Source organism: Zophobas morio, unplaced genomic scaffold (genome assembly GCF_036711695.1).
Source record: "Zophobas morio isolate AGI-343-1 ecotype UQ-CSIRO unplaced genomic scaffold, CSIRO_AGI_Zmor_V1 ptg000024l, whole genome shotgun sequence".
Classification (NCBI taxonomy): domain Eukaryota; kingdom Metazoa; phylum Arthropoda; class Insecta; order Coleoptera; family Tenebrionidae; genus Zophobas; species Zophobas morio.
This window is the reverse complement of record NW_026972129.1, coordinates 10,048,464-10,066,160: the sequence shown is the minus strand read 5'-3', so window position 1 is coordinate 10,066,160 and position 17,697 is coordinate 10,048,464. Positions and strand designations below refer to the sequence as shown.

The 17,697-nt window shown below is 35.3% G+C and overlaps 3 protein-coding genes across 7 annotated transcripts in view; 2 read left to right on the top strand and 1 right to left on the bottom strand.

Annotated features, from left to right (window-relative positions):
* The window catches only part of LOC135135703 (ras-specific guanine nucleotide-releasing factor RalGPS2), a 33,994-nt gene extending 31,328 nt beyond the window's left edge, over positions 1 to 2,666 (top strand). For all 5 annotated transcript variants that reach the window (XM_064064849.1, XM_064064845.1, XM_064064847.1 and 2 more), the window contains 2 exons: positions 2,075 to 2,248; positions 2,306 to 2,666. In XM_064064849.1, coding sequence (XP_063920919.1) covers positions 2,075 to 2,248; positions 2,306 to 2,549 — 418 coding nt within the window. In that variant the 3' untranslated portion in view covers positions 2,550 to 2,666. The remainder of the gene's footprint in view (positions 1 to 2,074; positions 2,249 to 2,305) is intronic.
* On the bottom strand, positions 2,629 to 4,448 carry LOC135135705 (UDP-glycosyltransferase UGT5-like). Its single transcript, XM_064064850.1, has 4 exons — positions 3,575 to 4,448; positions 3,304 to 3,520; positions 3,033 to 3,252; positions 2,629 to 2,981 (listed from the first exon to the last, which is right to left on the bottom strand). The coding sequence occupies exons 1-4, from the start codon at positions 4,418 to 4,420 to the stop codon at positions 2,699 to 2,701; spliced, it is 1,566 nt and encodes a 521-aa protein (XP_063920920.1). The 5' UTR covers positions 4,421 to 4,448; the 3' UTR covers positions 2,629 to 2,698.
* Positions 4,449 to 15,160: 10,712 nt separating this feature from the next.
* On the top strand, positions 15,161 to 15,835 carry LOC135135598 (uncharacterized). The gene is made up of 2 exons (XM_064064692.1): positions 15,161 to 15,457; positions 15,514 to 15,835. The coding sequence occupies exons 1-2, from the start codon at positions 15,375 to 15,377 to the stop codon at positions 15,833 to 15,835; spliced, it is 405 nt and encodes a 134-aa protein (XP_063920762.1). The 5' UTR covers positions 15,161 to 15,374.
* Positions 15,836 to 17,697: the final 1,862 nt, after the last annotated feature.

Here is a 17,697-nt window from a genome sequence, read left to right as displayed (position 1 = left end):
CAGTTCTTCGCGAAGTCTAAGAAGTCTGAAAAACTTATTTTGTGTTATCAAAATTATAAGGGGAAAATTAACCCTTATCCAACCTTTTTAGACGCTACTGAAAGATAAATAGGTAAAATTAATTTATTTTAGTAAATCCTAGCAACTGTAACAATAAAACTTTTGTCAAGACTAAATGTTGCTATAGAAACGAAAGATGATCTTTTAATCAGAGGCGTACAACGATTTTGGACATAAATTTTAATAATTTTTATCTCTAAAAGGAGAACACTTTTACCTGAACTTTTTTTAACTTTTAGCACCCATACTTCGAGACCAATTGCCGATTTTATTTTGTACGTACCTTTCAATAACAGGCTGTATATTTGTACCTCCTTATGCAAACTTCGACCCATTCTCAACTGTTTTCGAAATTTAACTAAATATATTTTCTTGTAGATTGTGGGCCGCAGAAGTCACTTCTGGCTTCATTTCTTCGATAACTTAAACTGTTTTTCCAGAATCGTCCATTGAAATAACGCAATTTTTAAAAATTTCAAAAAATTCAATACAACACGTCCAGAAAGATCTTGCGTCATTTTTAGAAGTAGGTGCATGTTTTCAAGTTCAGTTCGGATTACAGAGTTTTTGTTCGGATTAAAGAGACATCGACTTCAACTAGCCTCTGTTACTGGATGTTTGGATAATCGTGGGTTCGGATTATAGAGGTCATATTGTATATACTAATATATATAGACTAATCATATCTTCCACACTTTGGATATTATTATTTGTCAAAATTTTCAGATAACGTATTCAATTTTCTGTTCGTGGTTTGATTAATAAAATAAACTGGCTCATTCTTTAATTTTTTTGAGTCATCCTCTCTAAGTAGTTTCGAAAAAATTTGAATGCAATGATAAATCACGACTGTAGACTCATCATATTTTGCACATTTTAAATAGGATGTATTCGGCAAAATTTTTTGAAGACCTCGTTAATATTTTAAAGGGAATAAAAAAACAAAATTTGATTAAAAATTTACCATGCTAATGATAACTTTAAGACGTCTGCAAAATTTCAGAGCTTTGGTTTGTAAAATCTTATTCAATTTTGTTTTGTTTTTTATATGAGCATAAACCACAAGGGAAAATTTGAATAATACTTACTATTGTAAACTCTGGAAATGACGTCATCCCATTGTTGGTGGGGGTGATTAGGCCTCCAGTGACGCAAATAACACCCCGCGCGGTCCGAAGTGCGTATAATATATATTTGAAGTAGACAATCAACAAGAAAAAATGTATTCTCAATTTCTCCGTACATATTTTGCTTAACTTCGACTGTTTATGTTTATACTTCGAAAGAATTCGACCTTCAGCACGTTCATATCGTATCAGCACCGGCATCAAAGTATGCATTTGTCTTAAAAGAAACAGAAATTTTATTGATTTTATCTCTTCAACATAGAGAGGATTAATTAATTACAGTACAGGAGTATGTTATTTCATAAAATTTAAATGTTACTTTGTATGAAAAACTTTGAGGCGATGTCATCACATTGATACTAGGGATGACTAGGTAAATTTTGGTTAGCGTTTTACCACCTACACGACATTCCTAATAATATACATACATATAAAATTTTCGGAGGTTATGTATCAAATAAAAATTTGGACAGGCGGCAGACAGACAGACGGAAACGGGAGATCTATTTTTTCGTCATACAACGTCGAGAACACATAAAAGTGGACAGTTGCCCGACGGACTCGATTACAATACCACCTTAGCTTACACTTAGGGAAATTTGTACATTTGCGGCTAAATCGAAAGTCCAAAAAAAAAAATCAGTAAATTTAGTTATTCTAACTATACATATTATATACAGACCAAATTTCAAAAATCGCTTTTTAAATAAAGAAGATAATTGACCGTTCCGTGACCTTTTGCGTATATATAGTATATAAGTAAGATGAGTGCTTAAAGCATTCAATGAACGTGTGAGTTTTTATCAATGTTTCTGAATATTGCAATTGATCTAAACTGTAAGAACAAAATTGTCGTCACTCATATGAAATTCATATTTTACCAACAGGTTGGCAGAAGATTCTCTGACTACAGACGATCAGATCTGCACAATGCAAGGTTGTGTTCGCAGAAAGACTCTGTTAAAAGATGGCCGTAAACCAACAGTGACCTCCTGGCAGCGCTATTGGCTTCAAATTTGGACCACATCACTAGTATATTTTTCACCAAAATCTTTTAAAGGGTAACTAAGTTGTTAATGAAAAGGGAATATTTTGATGTTTTACTGTAATTTTTATAGTCATCAACGATCCGACTTCAAACGAGAACCATGCAAGTTGGTGCCTTTGGCGGGTTGTCAAATAATACTCGACGATAACAGTGTTCAACAAGACTGTTTTCAAATTATCGACCATCACCGAGGGAATATTTATAAGTACAGAGCAGGCACAAAAAGCCTGGCCGAAAAATGGTATCGGTTTCTGAAACAGGCAGCAAACGGAGAACAAGCTCCTCTTCCTAGTAATCTCATGACTTTCGAATAACTTGCATGACTGAACGATATTTGTTGATATTTATTTTCTATAATTATTTATTTTAAGTTGTACCTCCTTTTTTTGTACATTTGCATTTATTACAGTGTAAGCTTTTTATTGTTATAACGAATATTATTTACAAAACACCTGCAACTGATTTATTCTAATTTAATTACTTTACCTCCTATACGTTTTCTTTTTATAAGTAAAGTGACATATTTGATGAACTTATAAGATAGAAAGGTAAGTAAAATTGTTGTTAGGAAAAAGAAAGCCAACAGATCCAGCATTAAATACTGATATAAAGGAATTTCGGAGTGTTTTAAGAATTTTGCTCCATTATATTTCAAAACGTATTCCGTCCACCAAACTGCTTCAGTTATTCCAGATATAGGCTGCTCTTTCAACACGGCAGATAACTTAATTGCGGCCGTTTTGTACCTAAAAGTCATACTTTGAGCAAATACAAGCATGTACTAGTAATTTACCAACCTTGGGTTAGAAATAACTTCATGGATGGCGTTCTTTAGTACACTTTTTTCTACATTGTCATAATCAAGTTTTAGCCCCATACCATTACGTATTACTTTTCTTATGTTAGAGTACTGATCTACAAATACTGGCATGGCGATAATAGGTACAGCATTGTAAATTGCCTCTTCCAGTGACTGAAGACCTCCTTGAGTAATAAATAGTTTCATATTCGGGTGCCCTAAAAACAATGATCAGATATGAAACATTCAATTTCATCTATCAGAGCTACCTAAAATTTGCTGCTGAGGTAGCCAATCCTTTATCATTACATTTGAAGCAGTTGAAATATTGTTTTCAAACTTCCATAGCACTTTATATGGTAACTCAGAAAAAGCTTCTAGGAAAACTAACTGTGTTTTAGCTGATAAATCCCTGCTCTTTACATTAGTTCCTAAGCTGAAATATATTGCTCCCGTTTTTGCATCGTTTAAGAATTTTTGAACATCCTAAGAATGTAAAAATTACTACAATTGTGCAAATGAATATGTAAAAGACTTAACTGCTGTCAGCGAAACATTACTTTCGATATGTGTCCCACCACCTAGCATCAAAACGTTGCTCATTAAAGGACGTATGTTGTGTAGTATTGGGTTAGTATTAATAAAAACCATGCTTACATCACGCTGCATTTCCTCTAAAGAAGGTGTATTTTCTCCAAAGAATTTTCTTATAATATTATCCATTTTCGGATAAAAGTAGTATTTAAAGTACAGTTTATTTCCCAAATAGTAAAAAGTGTTAATAATTCGCTCAAAAAAAGTCATTTCATTGTCAAATTCCGTTAAAAAATCGGGAAATAAAGCTGGCGAAATCGGATTGTTTAGAGCTTCATGAACAAAATTTGTAACATCCATTGGAGATACACCAATAAACGGACACTTAAATATTCTACTAAACGCAATCATCACTGGGTTCAAAAATTCCGCTATCACTAAATCAAAATGTTCGTTTGTGTCATTCATAATTTCTTGCACTTGTGGGTGTTCTAATTCTTGAATAAATATGTCGCTCATCATTTCTACATACTGATTTAGGCATTTTAGGAAGTTGCTTTTAAAGTTTTTTATAATATCACTAGCGTTGTGTTTATTATGCCACAGTTCATAAGTAAAACTCCAATCTACTTGCCTGAAATTTGAAAGATTCGATTGTTTTATAGGATCCGTGGTAAAAAGAGTAACGTGATGGCCTCTTGAGTTTAATGCCAACCAAAGTGGATTAAAAACAATTTGATGACTGTAAGAGGGTGTGGGCATGATGGCTAAAATGCGAGCATTTTCAGCGGGTCGCATTAAAAATACCATTACAGCGAAAAATGCTAACACTTGTTTGACTTCCATCTTCATTCGCTGTTTCAACACTTCTGATAATTTAGTGTAGACATTTCTCTATGAACAGAGGATTAGAGTAAGATGAAAACAAACAAGATATAACAAAGATGTGGATAACAATAGTTATGTATACGCGTTCAAGACAATTTATTAAATTATTAAGTAGAAATGGTTAAGCTATTTAACTATGTTTTAAGTTATTGTTGGATAACAGTGATAACAAAACTAACGTTGCATAACGAACATTTTGGAAAACATTTCAAGTGCAGTTTAATATATGTATATAAAAGTTAACTTTAACTGATTTTACATATCTGTTTCATAATCAAAAATTACGAAGTTATAATTAGACAGATAATCTCCGAAAGTACTGGGCCGATTGTTGTCAAATTTTGATTTATATTAGGTATATCATGCAAATGGTTTACTGATCCCCACCACTAATGTGATGACGTCACTTCAAAACTGTACGTAGTAAATGGGTTTTAAATATCAAATAACATATAGTCTTACACATGATAGTGTATGACTCCGAATTGAGATTTTACCCGAAACGTCCAGATTTTTGGAAAAAAAATCAAAATTAGGAAACGACATTTTGACATTTAATTTGGAATCTGCAAAACCAAATTTGCAGATGGTTTACAGTTATGATAAGCATGATAAGTTTTTATTCAAAATCTATTTACTTGTCCCCTCCAAAAAATTGATGACGTCACCTAAAAAGTTTGCCGCATAAATCCTTTCTAAAATGTAGAAAATATGATGAGTCTGTACTTATAATTTATCATTGCATTCGTATTTTTGGATTTGCATATACTGGGTGACTCAAAAAAATTAATGAATGCGTAGGTAAATTTATTTTATTGATTTAATCAGGAACTACAAACCAAATGCATTGAAATCTTGGAGATGTTTTACAGTGATCATAGGCATGGTAAATTTTTGATCAAAATATATTTTCTCATCCCCCCTAAAAAATTGATCATGCCACCCCAAAATTTTTCCGAAAAAGTGCTATCTTAAATGTGCATTGTACAAAGTATGATGAGTCTATAATTGGGATTTATCACTGCATAAATCTTTTTTAGATTTGCTTATGACTCAGTCAATTTATTTTATTCATTAAGTCAAGAATTGCAAAACTGTACTTACTTTGAAAGCTTGACGTTTTGAAGTTATTGTAAGCATGGTAACTTTTTAATGAAAATATATCTGTTTATCAACCCCAAAAAATTGACTACGGCATCTCAAAAATATGAACAGACTTTTAATCAGTGCATTTATATTTTTTAGATTTGCTTAAACAGGTGAATCAAAGAATTAATGAATCAGTCAATTTATTATTGATCAGATTAAGAACGAGCTACCCCATTTTCTGGAAAATGTGAGAATACGCTCGTCTTTATAACAATAAAATAAGGTAAGAATTATAATAATAAAATTCAGAATATTTTGTTCAATGGAGGCTTATGAATAATTTTAGTCATCTGTTTTGGGGCGATAAACTGATTCAAATCAAACAAATGTCTACGTGACATTCTTCCGATGTAATGTATTCCCGTTGATAATGTGGTATAAATAAATTTTTTGCACTCATAACCATTTTTGAGGACCTTGGCGCATTCAACAGCCCATAAACGTCAAATTGCTAAGTGTTTACGACGTCGTTGTTTATAAATAAAGCTGGGCGGTCGAAATTTATTCATCCTATCTACCCGTCTGAAGTGCGGCCGGTGCATGCTTGTCTTCCTCGCTTTTCGCTTACCAATTGTGCATCATTTTTAATAATTTACAGAAATAATTTTATTTTCAGCGAGACCGACACTTGAAAATTATTAAAAATATGGTTATTATTATGTTGTGGATATGGATTTTAAAATCATCAACTGACGTTCAATTAGTTTTCTCATAATTTTCTTCGCGATGCGTAATATCGGTTGCAAGCTACTGGTCTGCCGTGGTCCATACGCAGCGCATACATTTCAACCGCCTAGTCCTATTTTTTTTAGTATTACACTACATCTATCCAAACTGATATACGTGTCCTTGCAAAAATGTTGATGACGTCATCGCATTTTTTTTTTAAATGCTCCACTACAAAAATGTAATGAGAAAAAAAAAACAATACGCATGCCGTCGTCACGTTTCCGACAGCGAGGGAAGTACTGTCTAAACTCTTTAGAGCAATTTTTTTTTGTAATCAAACCCAAGTTTGTCTTAATGTATTTCAACAGTTGCTAGTGGGCGACAGAACAAAACAGTAATTGCATAGTAGTCTAAACAGTATGCTTTAGTTTGGATTTATATTTATTATTATTATTATTATTAGAAATGCGTTCGGGCAGAGGCTAGTGCCTGTTATGCCCTCTTATTAAAATTATTGACAAGTTATACGCAAGAGTGCGTCATTATCTTTAATTTGAAACGGGAATACTTATTTACTTAACAAGTCAGAACAGTGATCTACTTAGATGAGGAGAAAATTTTGAAATACGCGAGGAAGAGAAGGAATCCAGTAATTTAGGCAAATGTAGCCAAGACTAACGCTTTGTAGTACCACTTATCTAGGTTTCAAAGCTATTGTTAAAAATTATTTTCTGAATTCATACTAATAGTAGGACCTTTAGGCAAAGCAAGAGATTCTGAAGACTCACATTCCCGAAGCTACAACATTAGCTATTATACCTACTGCGGATTTATTGCCGAGGAGATATAAGAGCAAATACAATGAAACTTTTGCAACTTTCAAAATCCAGTTCTGATTACCTATAAAATTAGGTGAATTACGACAGATGTAGATTTTGTTCCTTTTTCAATTTTCAAAATTGGTCCTTCGTGTTAGTGTTGACAGATGTGATAACCCAAAATTCGCGAAAAATTCAAAATTTGGCCTTGAACTGTGATCGTCAATAAAAATGAAACCCCGCGTTTTGTGCATTTGACCGAATGGGTTCAAAAGCAAAGTGGTCCTGGATTCTGGATGCTTAATTTATGGGGGCTGACCGTAGCCAGCCGGCACTTAGACCTCGCCTTTGGGCCCATTGTACCTTCCCCAAGTCCATATCAGGGTGTTTTCCCGCTCCGCTACTCGTCAAGCCACCGAACTGCTTGAATGTACTTGAGTAATGCAGAGGGTGGAAACTCCCTGATATTTGCCATAGTAGGCCAGATGTCCCCTAGTATGGATTCCCTGTAGGAGGCTAGGACTGGACACTCACGAAGAATGTGCTCAGCTGTTTCCTCTTCTTCGTTGCATCCACGACAAATTGGGTCTGTTACCACCCCTATCGTATGCAGATGTTTAGTAAACTCGTCATGTCCCGTAAGGAATCCTACCAATTTACGCAGTTTGTCCCTTGAAAGTGAGAGATAAAATTTCGTCAACTTACGGTCTGGTGTCGCCATACAAGCTCTACTATGCCGACAGCTGCTCAACTTCACCCATATCTGCTCATGGCGTCTCTGGGTTTTATTGCTTTACGAGTTCGTTCGAGAGGGCGACCGAAGGCGTGATTGCCGGTTCGGGTCCCCAGAAGGGCATGCGCGCGACTCGCTTCGCCATCTCATCTGCCCTCTCGTTTCCTTCGTTGCCACTGTGTCCTTTGATCCAACAAAGTTCCACACTATTCCTCTGCATTACATACTTTAGCGTTTGTCTGCACTCCCAAACCAGCCCGGATCGAACCACACAGCTGTCCAGGGCTAGTAGTGCAGACTTGCTGTCAGTAAGTATGCGTATTGATTTGTTGCCGATTTCACGTTCAGCAATGATTCTAGCTCCCAGCATTATTCACATCAGTTCTGTTTGTAAGGCAGACGTGTGGGTGCCGAGAGGTACACTGATTTGTGCGTTCAGTTGTTCGGAGTAGATGCCGGCTCTTGAAACACTATCTGTTTTGGCACCATCGACATAGATATCTATGTCGGCTCGTCCTTCTGAATTATCATTCATTGATATTCTATATGTCTTCTCATATATTAATTTTGTGCCCATTCGGTCACAACCCATCCTTAACAAGAGTATTCTGTTGAACGCCTCCGTTAAGATCCGAGTGTGCTTCGTTGTGGGGCCTTGCTTGTTCCATACTCCCAGAGAGTGAAGCCTTAGAGACGTCCTCATTGCCGCTTCCTCTATGTAAAGGTTAAGAGGTGCTAAGCAAAGAAGAGTCTCCAGAGCCGCTGTGGGAGTGGTCCTTATTGCTCCTGTAACACTGAGACACTCCATTCTCTGAACGTGTTCAAGTTGCAGGGCTGTTGTTTTTTGTCTGGCTCTGGGCCACCAAACTAAAGCTCCATAGCACAGCATCGGTCTGACTATTGCCCTGTAGATCCAGAGACCCATCTTGGGATTTAAACCCCACGACCTTCCCACCACCCTACGACATTTCCAAAGAGCCGTGAGTGCTTTTTCCACTTTATCATCTACATGCTTCTTCCAATTCAATCTCCAGTCCAATACAACTTCCAGGTATTTGACTTCGTCCGAAAGTTGAAGCGTTGTGTTAAATATTTTTGGCATCTGTAGTGTACCAATTTTCCTTTTCCTAGTGAACAGGATTAGTTTCGTCTTTTCTCCATTAACGGAGAGGGTATGTCTGCTGCACCATTCCTCGACTATTTTTACTGCAGCTTGCATTATCTCACATAATGTATCTGCGTTTTTTCCTGTTAGCAGAATGACTAGATCGTCCGCGTATCCAATTGTGTGGTAGCCAAGATCATTGAGGCGGTGTATCAGGCTGTCAACGACAGTATAGTACAGGAGAGAGAACTCCTCCCTGAGGATATCCCCTATCTACAACAGCCTCGATCTCAGTGCCACCTACATTAATCAGTACTTCCCTATTCCTCAGCATACCTTCCACACACCTACTTAGGGTGGTGTCCACGTCGTGCTCTCGTAGGGCTAGTTCTATGCTTTTGTCAAACGCTCCTTCAATATCCAAAAACATTCCTAAGGTGAAGAGTTTGTTCTCCATCGCCCACTCTATACGGTTTACAACTGTGTGTAGGGCCGTATCGGTGGATCATCCTTGGATGTAGGCATGTTTTTCGCTTGGTCTTTCTAATGTTTTCAGCAAAGTGGTATACTTGTTTCCAATATAAAAGAGTAAAACTACCTGACAAACTGACTTAACTTTTAGGGTATCATAATAGGGCCATAAGCTTAATCCATTGTACCTGGTACAAGCTGTCAATCATTCCTATTGGCCTACCTACCGCTTAGGGTTGGAAAACCCTAAAAGTCCAGTCAGTTTTCCAGGTAGTTTTACTCTCTTATTTTGGAAGCAAATATAAACCCCATTGTCATGTGTTTGTATTTGGGAGCCGGGAAGGAAACAACTGTCTTCTCTGAAGGTCTCTATTTAACTGACTTGTTCTTACAAACATCTTAACACATGAAGGATATGCAACCAACAATACATATCTGTTACATCTCCCTCATTACAAACAAAGAACTTAAATGTCTATGTACAACTATTGTAAATGAAAATTGTGGAATACATAAAACAACATTAAACATTGGTTAAATTAGGAAACATAGTCGCCGAACCTGATTGGTTGTGTAATTATTCGTCCATATCTAGTGGTGTACAAGTTTCCAGTAATATCTTGAGTTTTTGCATTGGGGGGATCAGGAGAGGTTGGATTTGAGATAGGAGGGTCGCGTTGGTTTGTAGTTTCGTTGGGAATTCTTTCTTCTTGCTCTGTGTCATTTTGATATACCTCCACTTCTTCTCCTCTTCTTCGCAAATGTATTTTATTTCTTCTTAAAATGGTGCCTCGTGCTGTCTTAATGGTGTATGATCTGTCTTTTTCTTTTTTCACTATCTCTCCAGGTTTCCATATTGAGCCAGGTTTTTCTTGATAGTAAATTTTTTCTTTGATTTCGAATTCCGGTCTGTTTGTTGTGTGTCTGTCATAGTAAAATTTTTGTTTGTCTCGCGCTTCTTTTAGCTTTATATGATATCTTTCTTTGTTAATGAGTTGGGGGGTTAACTGTTCTTTTGTTCGTGGCATATTATCTCTTAGAATCCTGGACATTAAAATTTGAGATGGTGTGTACGAGTTGTAAACAGGAGTGTTGCGATAAGCAAGTAAAGCTAAGTAGATGTCTTCTTTGTCGTCGATGGTCTTTTTCAATAGTTTTTTGATGGTGCCAATTGTTCTTTCCGCCATGCCGTTACATTGTTGATGGTGCGGGGAGCTTGGTTTGATCTCAAAATTCCATTTGTGAGTAAAACTTATTATCTCTTGGCTAATTAGTTGCGTTCCTGAGTCACAAATCACAATGTTTGGTACCCCATGTCGAGCGAATATACTTTTTAATTTTTCAATGATGTTTTTAGAAGTTAAATTTTTGTTCAAACTCATAACTTCAAGATATTTCGAATAGTAATCTACCAAAATCAAATAGTGTTCCCCATATAATTCATAGATATCCATTCCTACTTTGTACCATGGTATTTCGACAATTTCGTGTTGTATGAGTGGTTCTTTAGAATTTGAATTCATGTATTTTTGGCATGTTTCGCACTTTTTTATCATCTTCTCAATTTCTGTATTCATGTTGGGCCAGTAGATTGCTGTGCTAGCACGTTCAATGGATTTATTTATACCAAAATGTCCACTGTGAATGCTATTCAGTATTGTATTTCGCATTGAAGTTGGTATGATTATTTTATTTCCTTTAAAAATTAGATTCTGACCTTGTGTTATCTCATTTCTGAAGTTGTAATACGGTTTGACAGAATCCGGTATTTGTCGTTTATTCATAGGCCAACCTGTTTCTATATATTTCTTTAGATGTTGAAGTGTGTCATCATTTTTTGTTTTTTCTTTTAATTCTTCCAATCTCTTATCAGTTATTTTGATTTTTTCCATGATCGAACAAATTTGCATCTCCAGATCCAAATTGTCTTCATATTCTTCCTTCAAATATACACGGGATAATGTATCTGCAACCAATAATTCTTTCCCGGGTTTGTAAACGATCGTTAGGTCATATTTTTGTAGTTTCAGCATCATTCTCTGTAAACGTTGCGGACAATCATTTAAATTCTTTTTGAAGATGGGTACAAGTGGCTTATGATCAGTTTCGACTGTAACTCGTTGGCCATAAATGTATTGATGGAATTTGTCGACTCCGAAGCAGATGGCGAGCATCTCTTTTTCAATTTGTGCATATTTCTGTTGTGTTGAAGTCATTGCCTTGGAAGCATAACAACATGGGAGTCCTTTTTGAAGAAGTACAGCACCTAAACCAGATTTCGAAGCGTCAACGGATAACACAATTGGTTCCTTTGGATCAAAGTATTGTAGACAGGGTCTGTTTATTAGCATGACTTTAAGATTTCGAAAGGCTTCTTCTTGTGCATGATTCCAGACAAAACAATTTTTATCTCTGAGTATTTCCCTTAGTGGTGCAGTTTGTTCTGATAAATTTTTTATAAATCTTCCGACATACGTCACCATGCCCAAAAATCTTTGTAATTCTTGCTTTGTCGTTGGAGGTGGCATGTCTGCGATTGCTTTCAATTTCTCTTCATCTATGTGCATTCCTTTTTCCGAAAATTCATAACCCAAATAAGTGATCCTATTCACTCCAAATTTGCATTTGTTGAAATTGAATTTGATGTTATTTTCTAGTGCGATTTTTAGAACTTGAAAAAGTCTTTTATCGTGTTCATCCTTAGTCCTACCATGAATCAAAATATCGTCAACATATATCTCTACTCCTTCTAGATTGAATATTTCTTTAAATCGTTCTTGAAATACTTCACTGGCTGTCACAATGCCAAATGGTAAGCGTTTGAATTTAAATCGGCCAAATGGTGTGCCAAAGGTGCATAAATTACTACTTGCCTCGTCTAATGGGATGTTCCAAAACCCACTGGCAGCGTCTAACGTTGTGAAAAATTTGGCTCCTTGTAGTTTGACTGTAATTTCATCAATGGTTGGAATTTTGTATTTATGTCGCTTAATTACCTTGTTCAAGTCTTTCGGATCCAGACATATCCTTAACGAATTATCTTGTTTGCGTACGATCACGAAGGAATTTAGCCAGTCGGTACTTGTTCCTACTCGTTCAATGATTCCCATCTTCGTTAAATCTTCTAAACATTTTTTGAATTTTTCTTCCAGAGCGAAAGGTATTTTTCTGATTGGGTGGACTACAGGTATAGCATTTGGTTCAATTTCAATTGTGTAAGGTTTACCGATAAGGCCAATACCACTGAAAACTTGTGAGAACTGGTTAACAACGTTAGAAGTTGAATTGATAATCGTGTTAATTGGATTAATTAAACCTAATTCTACAGACGTGGTAAAGCCAAGGAGAGAATTGCGCTGGCCCTTGATGACGTAGAATTGGGCTTTTACATGTTTATTTTTATATGAAATTGTTAACATGCATTTACCTAACACCTGGATTGGTTTATTATTATAGTCAAATAAAACTTCTGGACAGGTTGTAATGCAGTAAGAATTTAAATGGTGTAGAGCAAATTTGTCAATGTGAATAATATTGGCTTCTGCCCCTGTGTCAATTTTGAAGGACGAGCTTACCTCATTAATGGTTACATCTAAAAACCAAGATTTACTTTTATTGTCATTAACAGAGTCAATTTGTAATTGATTTACATGAAAAGTGTCATTTTCGTCATTAACATCGGTGTTTTGAGAAATTAATTCATTAATCTTTTTATTTTTACTACGGCACATTATCGAGAAATGATTAAGACGTTTACAGGAGTTACAAATTTTCTTAAATGCAGGGCATGAATTCATTAAATGCGATTTCCCACAGTTGCGACAGTTTCTTATGAACTTATCTGAATTCGATCCGGTCCCGGCCCATTCCTGGAATTGTTGTCGAGTCGGTCCATGTTCTTTGTTTCTGAGCGCCGGCAAGTATGATGTACTTTTTCCAGAAGCGACGTTTGTCGGTGCACGTGTACTGAACTTATTCTGCACGTTGGCCTTGGGATTTCTGACGTCATGGATGGTTCTCGAGGAAAGTTCTTCACTTTGAATTTTTGTATTTTCCCATAGCAAACAACTGTCTATCACTTTCTGAAGAGGTTTATCTTCGTTTTGAAGTAGCTTTTCACGTAACATATTATCGTTCATCCCACAAATTAGTACTGTTTTTATTAAGTCGTCGGTTAATGTATCGAATTTACACTGCTTCGCACGTGTCTTGAGTTCCTTGATGAATTGTTTGAAGGTTTGATTTCCTTGTTTGAAAGTTAGAAATTTATAACGTTCGTAGGTTAGGTTTTGTTTCGGTATAAAATAATCGTCGAACTTCTGAAGGAGCACTTGAAGTTTGTCCTTTTCTTCGTCGTTGAATTTAAATGTGTCGTAGATAGAAAGAGCATCTTCTCCCAAAAAGTGTAATAGCTGTGCACATTGGACTCGTTCTGGTTTTTTGTTGGTTTCGCTAGCAATTAAATAGTTTTCAAATTTCTGCTTCCATCTCTTCCAATTTTCTGAGAGGTTGCCGGTCATGTCCATTGAATTTATTCCTTTGTCCATGTTGATGTCGAATTTGTAATTTGTTATTAGCACTTTGTTGAAAGATTCGTGAAACTGGTCACTTAGGTGATTTACGAGGATTCTTCTCCATTTCGCAGCGCCATGTCATGTGTTTGTATTTGGGAGCCGGGAAGGAAACAACTGTCTTCTCTGAAGGTCTCTATTTAACTGACTTGTTCTTACAAACATCTTAACACATGAAGGATATGCAACCAACAATACATATCTGTTACACCCATGGTTAGAAAAGTGCCGTTAAATCAAAATGCAAAAATGGAGAGCAAATTATTTATTTCTCAGTTCTAAATAAATCGATATAAATATTTGAATATCACAAGTTTAAACAAGTAACGAAAAAAAGAAATCACATTAAAGTAACTGGCTGGTAATACTCAAGTTATTTAATTATGACCAGCTGAGCAAAAAACAAAGTTGAGTGAAGAAGAAGCTACGCAGCATGTGGACGCGCAGCGACAGCAGCGCGAAAGGCGTCTCCGTGAACGTATATTTGCTCTAACCACAGTCACAATATGCGCTACGTATTTTAAAACCTGGCATTCCTGAGGCTTTAAGTAATTTTGAATTTACTTACCGTTCGCCTCTTAGTTGTGAGTGGTAGCAACCCGTAAACTGAACTTACTGCTATGGAAACCTATACTGTAAATGATCGAAAAAGCAATGGTCGTACAAAAAATGTAATTTAAAACATTTTATTTCTTCTTATAAATCCATTGCGTCAATGTATCTCTCATCACTTAAATCGTCTTTTAGTTTGAATTCCAAATCTTTACAATTTTTTAATATTAATTAATAAGTCTTCATCTGCTATTTCCCAAAATTTAAACAAAAACCCAAACAAGTCATTATAATTATGAAAACCTTCAAATCTGTCTTTAAGAGATGACACTGTCTGATCCAAAATCATAAAATAGAAATTCATTTCTGATCTGCTAAAGATTCATCTTCATGCTTATATTCAAACTGCTTATTTTTTTTCTTGCTCGTACTAAATGAATTTGTGGAAAATTTATAATTCCTGGGCAAGTTCAATAGCATCAGTAAGAACATCGTTGAAATCTTGATTTGCTTTTTCATGATTTGCTTGAGTTTCTAAGGAAGAAAACCACCAGGAATTCTTTAGCAACAAAAAATTAAGACTGTAACTATAACACAAAATTACACTATAATCTAATCCTGCCATACTCTCAATTTCGAGACATTACAACCACAGTTTATTTAGGAACAAGCTCGCAGATGTACGACAATTACAACAGTTCAAACTGGCCGCGGCCGCTCACTGTCCCCACTCCTCCGTTTCCCACTCCATCGATACTCGAGTGGAGGGGGAGCGCATATCGGGTATATATACCGCAGCGTGCCGCTGCCTGTTTAGTTTATCCTCTGCTTGCACGATAAAATTTCCAAGATGTATAAAATTTTCCCCTTTGTCCCGGCTGTTGAATTTGCTCTACCAAATTTACCCGTGGAGCTTTGGGCCATCATCTTGAGGTGAGTAATATTTTTATTTTGATTGTAAATTTTCACTAATATTGTGTTTGTTTCAGGTGTTTGGACCCAACTTCACTTCTAGCTGCTGCTAGATCTAATGACCTGTGGAAACAAATCGCCCAAAGAGATCCTGTTTTGAGGAAGACCATCAAGGACCAGAGGGTGTTGGAGAAACGAAGGCGCCGAGAGGAGATGCTCAACCCAGGGCTCTTGCTATCCATAACCAGAGATGGACCCGGAAGATGGTTTGGACCCAACGCTACCAAAATTGTTCGAAGACATGCTCCAGCACGAGGACCAGTTACCACCCCCGAAAAAAGGAAACGCCGTCAAAATAAAGATACTGGACCTCTGCTCAAAAAAATAATGAGATGTTAATAAAACTATTGTAAATATTTTTATTTTAATATTTAAACTAAGAATATTTTTGTAACTAGCACATTGTATATAATTAATTTAATAAATTGATTAAACTAATTAATTTTATGTTGTCTTTAATCAAATAAGCTAAAATAAGCTAAAATAAGCTACGTAACTCGTTACGTAAGAAAGCAGCATTAAAGATATGGAAGAGGACAAACATTAAGTCAAACTACTATATAAATACAGAAGTGGAACGGGATAAAGCTTTTCCAGGAGTTTAAAAAAAAGTCCTAAAATATAAATAAGAGGTGTAGAAGTGCAATAGGAGCTGAAGTAAATGAAAAATAACAAACCACTCGGTGAACACGAACCATCAACAACAGGGCCGCGCTTAGAGTTTTGGCTACCGTTGTGCAAAGATTAATTTTACGCCCCTCTTTTTAAGAAAATAGACAAAAGCATAATTTTTGTGTGTATAATATATATTTGTAATCAAAAAAGGTACCAGTATAGATGTGTTTATTAACATATCTCACATACATATTTACAAAAAATATTGATTTAAAATAAATCATAAAATTGCATTTTTTAACTTTGCTTTCTGCAAAACTGGCTATTAGGTATATCATATAAATCCAAACTAACTAAAATATTATTTTCTTTGGATTTTATAGGTAAGTCAGGAAGTCTTGTTTGCGACATAGTAGATCGAAGATAATTTTTAATAAATTTCAATTTTGAAAATGATCTTTCACCAGAGGCAATTGAAACCGGAAGAGTAAGTAAAATTCTGACTGCAATGAAAATATTAGGAAGAGTCGAAAGAAGTTTATTTTCTAAAATATATTCTAAAATAAAATGCGGCTCTTTTTTTGTTGTTGCTTTGATTTCTAATAGTATATTAAGTATTATAAACGGCATGGGGTGTTTCAGACAAATTTTTGTCTTCGACCAGTAAACCCCTTTGCGTCTTTTTATCAAATCTATAAATTGAAAGAATTTATATCAAACATCAACAAGGTATTTTTTAATTTAAAATTTGTTACTATGGTTTTGTTTAATATAAACAACAGTTTAAAAAATCAGTCTCAAATATCAGTTTCCATTTTGACCGCTATCGATTTATTAGATTTTATCTGGCTCTCTTTGGAGTCCATTTTCTTTCCGCGACTATTAGTGAGTGATTTATTTGCTTAAAATATCAATCATGAGTGATTCTGAAAGCGAAAATATCGAAGGCGAGCAACCATGGAATTTAAAATAAAAAAAAACTTGAATGCATGATTACTTACCCTTCATCTGAAAAGTTACTAATTTTGAATTTACTTACCGTGCGCCTCTTAGTTGTGAATCGTAGCAACCCGTAAACTGAACTTACTGCTGTGGAAACCTGTACGGTAAATGATCGAAAAAGCGATGGTCGTACAAAAAATGTAATTTAAAACATTTTATTTCTCCAAATAAATCCATTGCGTCAATGTATTTCTCATCACTTAAATCATCTTTTAGTTTTAATTCCAAATCTTTACAATTTTTTAATAAGTCTTCATCTGCTATTTCCCAAAATTTAATCAAAAACCCAGACAAGTCATCATAATTTTGAAAATCTTCAAATCTGTCTTTAAGAGATGACATTGTCTGAGCCAAAATCATAAAATAGAAATTCACCTTAAAATTAATTTTCTGATCTGCTAAAGATTCATCTTCATGCTTATATTCAAATCGCTTTTTTTTTCTTGCTCGTCCAAATGAATTTGTGGAAAATTTGGTTCAATTTCTAATTCCTGGGCAAGTTCATTAGCATCAGTAAGAACATCGTTGAAATCTTGATTTGCTTGAGTTTTTAAGGAAGAATACCACCAGGAATATCAAGATCA

Bases quoted from the DNA above. Each gene is read 5' to 3' on its own strand.
- LOC135135598 (XM_064064692.1), top strand. From the start codon at position 15,375: ATGTATAAAATTTTCCCCTTTGTCCCGGCTGTTGAATTTGCTCTACCA. The intron at 15,458-15,513 runs GTGAGTAATATT...TGTTTGTTTCAG, and splicing joins CTTTGGGCCATCATCTTGAG to GTGTTTGGACCCAACTTCAC.
- LOC135135705 (XM_064064850.1), bottom strand. From the start codon at position 4,420: ATGAAGATGGAAGTCAAACAAGTGTTAGCATTTTTCGCTGTAATGGTA. The intron at 3,253-3,303 runs GTAGCTCTGATA...CATTGTTTTTAG, and splicing joins ACCTCAGCAGCAAATTTTAG to GGCACCCGAATATGAAACTA. The intron at 2,982-3,032 runs GTTGGTAAATTA...TATGACTTTTAG, and splicing joins GAAGTTATTTCTAACCCAAG to GTACAAAACGGCCGCAATTA.